This window comes from Meles meles, chromosome 4 (genome assembly GCF_922984935.1).
Source record: "Meles meles chromosome 4, mMelMel3.1 paternal haplotype, whole genome shotgun sequence".
NCBI classification, from domain to species: Eukaryota; Metazoa; Chordata; class Mammalia; order Carnivora; family Mustelidae; genus Meles; species Meles meles.
The window spans coordinates 39,343,690-39,354,771 of NC_060069.1; the positions used below are offsets into that span (position 1 = coordinate 39,343,690).

At 36.6% G+C, this 11,082-nt stretch overlaps 1 protein-coding gene across 1 annotated transcript in view; it reads left to right on the forward strand.

Annotated features, from left to right (window-relative positions):
* The window catches only part of EAF2 (ELL associated factor 2), a 45,838-nt gene extending 34,958 nt beyond the window's left edge, over nt 1-10,880 (forward strand). Inside the window, exon 6 of the mRNA XM_046001989.1 lies at nt 10,712-10,880. Coding sequence (XP_045857945.1) covers nt 10,712-10,758 — 47 coding nt within the window. The 3' untranslated portion in view covers nt 10,759-10,880. The remainder of the gene's footprint in view (nt 1-10,711) is intronic.
* The last annotated feature ends 202 nt before the right edge of the window (nt 10,881-11,082 follow it).

Below are 11,082 nucleotides of genomic sequence, written 5' to 3' on the forward strand. Positions count from 1 at the left end.
CTGTCTTTATCTTACTTTATTTTTCCTTCTCTTCCCCTATGATCATCTGTTTTGTTTCTTAAATTCCACATATGGATGAAATCATATGGTATTTGTCTTTTTCTGACTTACTTATTTTGCTTAACATAATATTCTCTAGCTCCATCCAACTTATTGCAAATGGCAAGATTTCATTCTTTTTGGTCGGTGAGTAATATTCTATTGTGTATGTATTGTGTATGTATACCACACCTTCATCCACTCATCATATGCAATATGCTGTGCATATTGCATATGTTGATGGACATTGGGGCTCTTTCCATGTTTTGGCTATGTGGGTAGTTATTCTGTACATGTTGGGGTTCATGTGCCCCTTCAAATCAGTATTTTTGTATCCATTGGATAAATACCTACTAGTGCAATTGCTAGGTTGTATTTTTAACTTTTTGAGGAACCTCCATACTGTTTTCCAGAGTGGCTGCCTCAGTTTGTATTCCCACCAACGGTGTAAGAGGGTTCTCTTTTCTCCACATCTGTTGTTTCTTGTATTGTTAACTTCAACCATTCGGACAGGTGTGAGTCTGTATCTCATTGTGTTTTAATCTGTATTTCCCTGATGAGTGTTGAGCATTTTTTCATCAGTCTTTTAGTCATTTGTATATCTTCTTTGGAGAAATATCTGTTCATGTCTTCTACCCATTTCTTAACTGATTTTTTTTTTATTTTGGGGATATTGAGTTTTATTAGTTCTTTATATCCAATATGTCATTTGCAAATATCTTCTCCCATTCCATACACTGCCTTTTAGTTTTGTTGATTGTTCCCTTTGCTGTGCAGAAGTTTTTTTCTCTTGATGAAGTCCCAGTACTTCATTTTTTATTTTGTTTCCCTTTCCTCCAGACATGTGTCTAGTAAGAAGTTGTTGCAGCTGGGATGAAAGTGGTTGCTGCCTCTAGGATTTTGATGGATTCCTGTCTTACATTTAGGTCTTCAATCCCTTTAGAATTTATTTTTGTGTATGTTGTAAGAAAGTGGTCCAGTTTCATTCTTCTGCATGTGGCTGTCCAATTTTCCCAACACTATTTAAAGAGAATGTATTTTTTTCCATTGCATATTCTTTCCTGCTTTGTCAAAGATTCATTGACCATATAGTTGTGGGTCCATTTTTGGGTTCCCTGCTCTGTTCCACTGATCTACGTGTCTGTTTTTGTGCCAGTGCCATACTGTTTTGATGATTACAGCTTTGTAATACAGTTTCAAGTCAGAAATGTGATGTCTCCCACTTTGCTCTTCTTTTTCTTCCTTTTTTTTTTAATTTAAATTTTGTTAGTTAACATATGATGTAATATTGATCTCAGGAGTAGAATCAGTGATTCATCACTTACATGCAACACTCCGTGCTCATCACATCAAGTGCCCTCTTTAATACCTCTCACCCATCTAGCCCACCCCCCACCCACCTCCCTTCATCAGCCCTGTTTGTTCTCTGTCATTAAGAGTCACTTGTGGCTTGTTTAAAGACAAATACTGTATGATCTCACTCATACGTGGAATTTAAGAAAGAAAACAGATAAACATACAGGAAGGGGAAAAGAAAAAAAGAGAGGGAAGCAAGCTATTATTTTTCAACATTACTTTAGCTATTCAGGGTCTTTTTGGGTTCCATACAAATTTTAGAATTGTCTGTTCTAGTTCTGTGAAGAAAAATGCTCATGTTATTTTGATAGGGATTGTACTGAATGTGTAGATTGCTTTGGGAAGTAGAGATATTTTAACAATATTTGTTCTTCCAACCCATGTGTGTAGAATGTTTTTACATTTCTTTGTGTCTTCTTCAATTTCTTTTGTAGATGTTCTGTAGTTTTCAGAGTACAGATCTTTTACCTCTTAGGTTAGGTTTATTCCTAGGTATCTTAGGGTTTTTGGTGCAATTGTAAATGGGATTGAGTCCTTGATTTCTATTTCTGCTGCTTCATTATTGGTGCATAGAAATGCAACAGGCTTCTGTGTGTTGATTTTACACCCTGTGACTTTGCTGAATTCCTATATCAGTTCTAGCAATTTTCTGGTGGAGTCTTTTGGGTTTTCTATGTAGAGTATCATGTAGTCTATGAAGAAAGAAAGTTTGAATTCTTCCTTGCTGATTCGGATGCCTTTTATTTCTTTTTGTTTTCTGACTGCTGAGGGTTGGACTTCTAGGTCTATGTTGAACAACAGTGGTGAGAGTGGCCATCACTGTCTTTTTCCTGACCTTAGGGGAAAAGCTCTCAGTTTTTCTTCATTGAGCATGATAATAGCTGTGGCTCTTTCATATATGGCTTTTACAATGTTGAGGTATATTCCTTCTATCCCTACTTTCTTCAGGGTTTTTTAAAAAAGATTTTATTTATTTACTTGCCAGAAAGAGAGATAGCACAAGCAGGGGGAGAGGCAGGCAGAGGGAGAAGCAGCCTTCTTGCTGAGCAAGAGGCCCGATGTGGGACTCAATCCCAGGACCCTGGGATCATGACCTGAGCTGAAGGCAAATGCTTAACCGACTAAGCCACCCAGGCATCCCTTCTTCAGGGTTTTTATCAAGAGAGGATGATGTATTTTGTCAAACGCTGTTTCTGTATCTATTGAGACCTTATGCTTTCTTTTATTAATGTGGTGTATCATGATGATTGATTTGCAGATATTGAACCACCCCGGCAGCCCAGGAATAAATCCCACTTGGTCATGGTGAACAGTTGTTTTTTTTTTTTTTAATTTATTTTTATTTCTTTATTTACAGCATAACAGTGTTCATTGTTTTGGCATCACACCCAGTGCTCCATGCAGTACGTGCCCTCCCTATTACCCACCACCTGGTTCCTCAACCTCCCACCCCCCCCACCCCCCCACCCCCTGCTGCCCCTTCATAACCCTCTGGTTGTTTTTCAGAGTCCATAGTCTCTCATGGTTCACTTCCCCTTCGAATTTCCCTCAACTCCCTTATCCTCTCCATCTCCCCATGTCCTCCATGTTATTTGTTATGCTCCACAAATAAGTGAGACCATATGATACTTGACTCTCTCTGCTTGACTTATTTCGCTCAGCATAATTTCTTCCAGTCCCATCCATGTTGCTACAAAAGTTGGGTATTCGTCCTTTCTGATGGAGGCATAATACTCCATTGTGTATATGGACCACATCTTCCTTATCCATTCATCCGTTGAAGGGCATCTTGGTTCTTTCCACAGTTTGGCGACCGTAGCCATTGCTGCAATAAACATTGGGGTACAAGTGTCCCTTCTTTTCACTACATCTGTATCTTTGGGGTAAATACCCAGCAGTGCAATTGCAGGGTCATAGGGAAGCTCTATTCTTAATTTCTTCAGGAATCTCCACACTGTTCTCCAAAGTGGCTGCACTAACTTGCATTCCCACCAACAGTGTAAGAGGGTTCCCCTTTCTCCACATCCTCTCCAACACACGTTGTTTCCTGTCTTGCTAATTTTGGCCATTCTAACTGGTGTTAGGTGGTATCTCAATGTTGTTTTAATTTGAATCTCCCTGATGGCTAGTGATGATGAACATTTTTTCATGTGTCTGATAGCCATTTGTATGTCTTCGTTGGAAAAGTGTCTGTTCATATCTTCTGCCCATTTTTTGATATGATTATCTGTTTTGTGTGTGTTGAGTTTGAGAAGTTCTTTATAGATCCTGGATATCAACCTTTGTGAACAGTTGTTTTAATGTGCTAATGGATTTGATTAGCTAGTAACTTGAGAATTTTTGCATCCATGTTTATCAGATATGTTGGTCTGTAATTCTCCTTTGTAGTGGGGTCTTTATTTGGTTTTGGAATCAAAATAATGTTGGCCTCATAGAATGAGTTTGGAAATTTTCTTTCCATTTCTATTTTTTGTGTTTTTTTGTTTGTTTGTTTTGTTTTTTTAATTTTTTGTTTATTTTTTCAGTGTAACAGTATTCATTGTTTTTGCACAACACCCAGTGCTCCATGCAAAACGTGCCCTCCCTATTACCCACCTGTTCCCCCAACCTCCCACCCCTGACCCTTCAAAACCCTCCGGTTGTTTTTCAGAGTCCATAGTCTCTTATGGTTCGCCTCCCCTTCCAATTTTTTTTTTTTTATAAACATATAATGTATTTTTATCCCCAGGGGTACAGGTCTGTGAATCGCCAGGTTTACACACTTCACAGCACTCATGATAGCACATACCCTCCCCAATGTCCATAACCCCCTCCCCCTCTCCCAACCCCACCTCCCCCCAGCAACCCCCAGTTTGTTTTGTGAGATTAAGAGTCATTTATGGTTTGTCTCCCTCCCAATCCCATCTTGTTTCATTTATTCTTCTCCTATTTTTTGGAATAGTTTAAGAAGAATACGTATTGATTCTTCAAATGTTTGGCAGAATTCCCCTGGGAAGCCGTCTGCCCCTGGACTCTTATTTGTTGGGAGATTTTGATTACTGATTCAATTTCTTAGGTGGTTATGGGTCTATTCAAATTTTCTATTTCTTCCTGCTTCAGTTTTGGTAGTTTTGTATGTTTGTAGGAATTTATCCATTTTTTCCAGATTGCTTAATTTGTTGGCATATAATTGCTCATAGTATTCTCTTTATAGTTGTTTGTATTTCTTCAGTATTGGTTGTGATCTCTTTGCCTTCATTAGTGATTTTCTTTATTTGGGTCGTTTCTCTTTTTGATAAGTCTGGCTTGGGGGATATCAATTTTATTAATTCTTTCAAAGAACCAGCTCCTAGTCTCATTGACCTGTTCTATATTTTTGGTTTTTATATCATTTATTTCTGCTCAGATATTCATTATTTCCCTTCTCCTGCTGGATTAAGCTTTATTTGTTGTTCTTTTTCTAACTCCTTTAGGTGTAAGATTAGGTTCTTGAGGAAGGACTGTATTGTTATGTACTTCCTTTTTATGACTGCCTTTGCTTCATCCCAAAGATTTTATACTGTTGTCTTTTCATTTTCATTTGCTTCCATGTATTTTTTTTCTTTTTTTTTCCATTTTTTTTCCATTTTATTTATTTTTTCAGCGTAACATGTATTTTTTCAATTCTTCTTTAATTTTCTGGTTAACCCATTCATTTTTTAGTAGGGTGTTCTTTAACCTCCATGTATTTGTGTTCTTTCCAAATTTTTTTCCTGTGGTTGACTTCAAATTTCATGGCATTATGGTCTGAAAATTTGCATGGTATGATCTTAATCTTTTTGTACTACTTGAGGCCTGATTTGTGACCCATTATGTGATCTATTCTGGAGAATATTCCATGTATACTTGAAAAGAATGTATATTCTGCTGCTTTAGAATGAGATGCTCTGAATATAAATTAAGTCCATCTGGTCCAGTGTGTCATTCAAAGCCCAGCTTACATGATCTGTTTATTGTTGTGAGCGGGAAGTTAAAGTCCTGTACCATTATTGTGTTATTATCAATGAGTTTCCTTAAGTTTGTTTTAATTGGTTTATATTTTTGGCTGCTTCCAAGTTAGGGGCATAAATATTTACAATTATTAGAGCTTCTTGTTGGATAGAACCCTTTATTATGATATCGTGTCCTTTTTCATCTCTTACTACAGTCTTTGGTTTAAAATCTAGTTTGTCTGAAATAAATATGGCTACTCCTGCTTTCTTTTGATGTCCTTTAGCATGATAAATCGTTCTCTATCCCCTCACTTTCAGTCTAGAGGTGTCTTTGGGTCTAAAATGAATCTCTTGTAAGCAGCATTATCAATGGGACTTTTTTTTTTTAGTCAGTTCTGCTTCCCTGTATCTTTTGATTTATTTAGTCCATTTACATTCAGAATAACTATTGAAAGATGAATTTGGTTCCATTGTATTACCTGTAAAGTTGCTGTTCCCATGGGTTGTCTCTGTTTCTATCTAGTGTTTGTTGCTTTCTGTATCACTTTCCTATTCAAAGGGTCCCCTTTAATATTTCTTGCAGAGCTGGTTTAGTTTTCACAAACTCCTTTATTTTTTGCTTGCTTTAGAAACTCTTTATCTCTCCTTCTATTCTGAATGACAGTCTTGCTAGACAAAGTATTTCCAGCTGCATATTTTTCCTATTTAGTAAGTTGATTATATCATGCCCATCCTTTGTAGCCTGCCAGGTGTCTATGGACAAGTCTGCTGCTAACCTTATGTGTCTACCCTTATAGGCTAAGGACTTTCTCTCCTGAGCTGTTTTCAGAATTCTTTCTTTATCTTTGTATTTTGCAAGTTTCATTATAATATGTCTTGGTGTTGACCTGTTTTTGTTGATTTTTGAGGGAAGTTCTCTGTGCCACTTGGACTAGAATGCCTGTTTCCTTCCCCTAGATTAGTTAAGTTCTCAGCTGTAATTTGTTCAAATAAACATTCTACCCCTTTTCCCCACTCTTCTTTTTTTGGGACTCCTATGATACAGATATTTTTTCAATTTATGGAATCACTGAGATCCCTAAGTCTTCCTTCATAATCTAATAGTTTTATTTTCCTCTTTTTTCCAGCTTCATTATTTTCTTTAATTTTATCTTCTGTATCACCTATTCATTCCTGTTTCTTCCATCTTCACTGTGATTATATTTAGCCTGTTTTGTATCTCAGTTATAGCATTTTTAATTTCAGCCTGACTAGCCTTAGGTCCTTTTATCTGTGCAGCAAGGGTCTCTTTGGTGTCTTCTATGCTTTTTTCAAGTCCCACTAGTAATCTTATAACTGTTGATTTAAATTCTAGTTCAGACATATTGCTTATATCTGCTTTGAGCAAGTCCCTGGTTGTGGTATCTTCCTGAACTTTCTTTTGGGGAAAATTTCTCTGTCTTGTTATTTTGACTCAGTTTCTGTCTTTTGTGAGTTATGAAAGCTTATTATGTTTCCTGTACCTGAGAGTAATACTATATTAAAAAAGAATCATACACTGTCCAAGGGCTGGCACTTCAGGAAGTGTTTCTAGTGTATGTTGTGTGCACTCTGCTGTTGCATTTTGGCTGCTCTTTCCCACAGATCAGTCCTCTGCAGGATTCCTCCTTGCTTGCAGTAGGTAGTGTTTGGACCTTTAACCGGGTGTGCTTTGTTTGTTAAAATAAGCCTGGAAAAAAAAGAAAGAGGAAAAAAAATTAAAAAGAAATCCTGATTCAAAAACAAAAAGAGAGAGAGAGAGAGAGAAAAGGAAAAGCAGCAGCAACAACAAAAAACCCCAAAGAGACAAACAGAAGACTATAAACCTGATTCCAAAGAAAAAGAAGGGGGAGAAAAAGAACAAGAAACATAAAAAAGGGAGCCTAATCCAGAAAAAGAGAAAAGGAAATAAAAAGACAAACTAACAGACAAAAACTACCAGCCTGATTCCAAAGGTGGGTGGTGGGGGAGGGAGGAGGAAGGAAGAAAAAAAAAATTACAGCATGGTCCTATTCCCATCAGAACTAAAGATGATTCTTTGAAGCCTGGTATAATCAGTAGACTTGTGCATGCAGAGTGCTGCCTATGCTGGTCTTCTGGGGGAGGGGCCCATTCTGCCAGCTCGGAGTCAGTCCTGACCCAGTAAATATGCACTTGCCACGTAGAGGAAAGCAGGATTTGGTGTAAGCAGATCCTGCCTCTACTGGCTCTGCCCATTTTTTAATGTAATTGTTTGGTTTTTGGTAATAAGTCATAAAAATTCTTTATATATTTTAGATGTTTGCTCCTTATTGAAAATATCATTTGCAAGTAACTTCCCCCACTCAGTAGGCTGTCTTTTTGTTTTGTTGATGGGTCCTTTACTGGGCAAAAGCTTTTTATTTTGATGTAGTCCTAATAGTTTAGTTTTGCTTTTGTTTCCCTTGCTTTAGGAGACTTATCTAGAAAAATGTCGCAATAGCTGATGTCAATGAAATTACTGCCTATGCTCTTTCCTAGGATTTGTATGGTTTTAAGTCTCACATTTAGGTCTTAATCCATTTTGAGTTTATTTTTGTGTATGATGTTCGACAGTGGTCCAGTTTCATTCTCTTGAATATATTTTCCCAATTTTCTCAGCACCATTTATTATACATTCTTGCCTCTTTTGTTATAGATTAATTGACCATATAAATGTGGTTCTATTTCTGAGCCGTCTGTTCTCTCCTGTTGATCTATATGTCTGTTTTGTGCCAGTACCATACTGTTTTGATTACTACAGCTTTGTAGTATAGCTTGAAATCTTTAATAAATCAATTTAGAATTAAGAAAAGCAAGACAACATACCATTCATAATGTCAACAATTTTTCTATTTATTTTGTTGAAATAGGGATTAGAAAAGCATTGATATCACTAATATGTTTTCCAAAACAATTAAATAAAGAAAATCTTTGTAAAGTTCTGGAAAAAACAAAGTATTCTTTCAGTTTACATGATAGTTCCATCCTTGTAAATTTCAGTAAATTTTAAATCTGTGTAAAAGAATTCTTTAGTTTATAAAACTGAAATTAGGTTCCACCTAGCAGGTCTTCCATTTACATGAATATACTACTGGACTTTCAAAAGTTTTGCAGAATGTAACAGACTTCGTTATTGTGCAAGACTGGTCCATTCATTTTAAGACATTTGCCATTCCTAAATTCCCTCCCACAAAATGACACTAGCAATCTGCAAATCATCTGGACAAGCAACACTTCATATAAATTTCTGTAACATCTCTAACGGAACAGTATTTTTTTCATTGAAAACTATTGGCTTAGGAGTCTGTGTGCATTTGCTATGTGTAAACTCTTTTTTCCAAGTCATAATTACCATTTCGATTGCAAATGTGTTTCCTTTACCAGCATGTCATGTTCACAGGCTAATCTGATACATTCAAAATCAACCAAACATTTCAACAGCATGGTAATACATGCATATGACCTGTACAACATGAGGTCTATTAACAGAAGTGGAACTTCTGTGGAACTCCAGAAGTGGAACATTTGGGTTTGACCTAAGAAACTTATTATGACATCGTATCAAGTTGAACATTCTTATCCCACAGAATAGTTGTGTAATAAATGGAAACTTAAACCTTGAAAAGTATAAAATGGTCTTGGGAACCAGATACACAAAAGAAGCTTTAGCAAATTTCTTTATTGAAGAATGCAATAGTTCTGGAGTTCATGCAGTGGACTCAGCTCTCTTATAACAGCTTATTTATGGCCTAGAAACTACTCCTCTTAAATTGGGTATGAGCTTCAAATTATGCCAGCTTTTTGTTGATTTTGGAGTAGTTTAAAAATATGAGAATATTTTTACCATTTTAATTTACTACTCAAATGGTATTATCCAGTCCCATGTGTTCAAAGAAACCCCTGCAGTTAGTGACTCCCAAATCTTAATTCCAGGAGTAACCTCTACCTAGAGCTCCCGAATTGTATATCCAATTGCCTACAACATATTTACTTAAATATTTACGGTGTATCTCAAATGCGTCATGCTGAAAATTGAACTTGTGATTTTTCTCACAACTCTTGTTCCCCTGGCATTTCTTATCTCAGTAAATGATACCACCATCTAGTCTAGATCAGAAACACTTGGGGTCTTTCTTCACTTTTCTCTTTCTCTCATGTCTGTATCCAGTACTTTTGATAGTACTGTAAGTTCTAAGATTTTATTTATTTGACAGAGAGAGAGACAGCAAGAGAAGGAACACAAGCAGGGGGAGTAGGAGAGGGAGAACAGGCTTCCCATGGAGCACGGACCCCGATGTGGGGCTGGATCCCAGGACCCAGGATCATGAACTGAGCCCAAGACAGACGCTTAATGACTCAGCCACCCAGGTGCCCCCATATTCACTGTTAAACAACATTTCAAGTCAGTTGCTTACTTAAAATTTTCTGATGAATTCCCGTTACATTTAAAACAAAATCCAAAGTTTTTATCATAACCTATAAACCAGTCTTCTGGATATCTGGATATCTTTCTGACCTCATTTCCTATCATCTCTTCCTCATTCATTCCACTCTGGCTGCAGGGCCTTCTTGCTGTCAGAGAACACAGCAAGCATGCTTCTGCCTTAGGGCATTTGTATGTGCTGTTCTGAGCCTGGAAAGTATCTGTCCTCTATCCACATTAATAGGACTTTCTCTCTACGGTTGGATCTCTGTTCAAATGCCACCCTTCAAGGAGGCCTTATCAACTATCCTGTCTAAAATAGGACTTCTCACCACTCTTCTCATACCTATCTTCATTTTTCATAGTATTTATCCCTACTTGGCATCATATTATATATTTCTTTATTTACTCTCTGTCTTCCCATGGAATGTAAGTTCCATTGCTATAAGTACATCATTGAATTATAAACAGACCTAATGATGAGTTACTCTTAACATATACTATTTAATATTTTGACTGAATTTTAAGTACAAAATTGCATAACATTTTTACACTCTTCAAAATGCCTTAGGCTGATCTTCTAAACCACATTTTTTCTTATTACCTGATGTAATTAAATCAGTGGGAGTAACAAAGGAAGGTGGTGTTGGTGGGTGAAAGAAGACTTAAAAAGATGCCAGGTGACAAAACTATGCTGAAGATTGATGGTGTATGTTTTCTTTACAAGCAGTATTAATTTTTGGTATTACTAATGATATGACTAAATTATAGGATAAGCAATCTAGTTATTAGTGACAAAATGGTGGCTAAATGGTTCACCCATCGTGTTATATTTTGCATGATATTTATGTTATCCAGAAGTAAATACACTGAATATGAAAATATAAAATAATTACTACAGTTTTGACTTTTTTTTTTATTTTAGGAAATGATTTGCAGCTGAGTGAATCAGAAAGTGACAGTGATGATTGAAGAAATATTCAGCTATAAATATAAAATTTGTAAGATATGGGGAGCCTGGGTGGCTCAGTGGGTTAAGCCTCTGCCTTCGGCTCGGGTCATGATCTCAGGGTCCTGGGAACGAGCCCCGCATCAGGCTCTCTACTCAGCGGGGAGCCTGCTTTCCCCTCTCCCTCTGACTGCCTCTTTGCCTACTTGTGATCTCTCTCTCTGTCAGGTAAATAAATAAAATCTTTAAAAAAATTTTTTTAAGATGTGATATTTCTTTTATATTAAGAATAAAGATTCTTAATACTGAAGAAAATGTATCTTAACATTTGATGATAAAAGAAATTA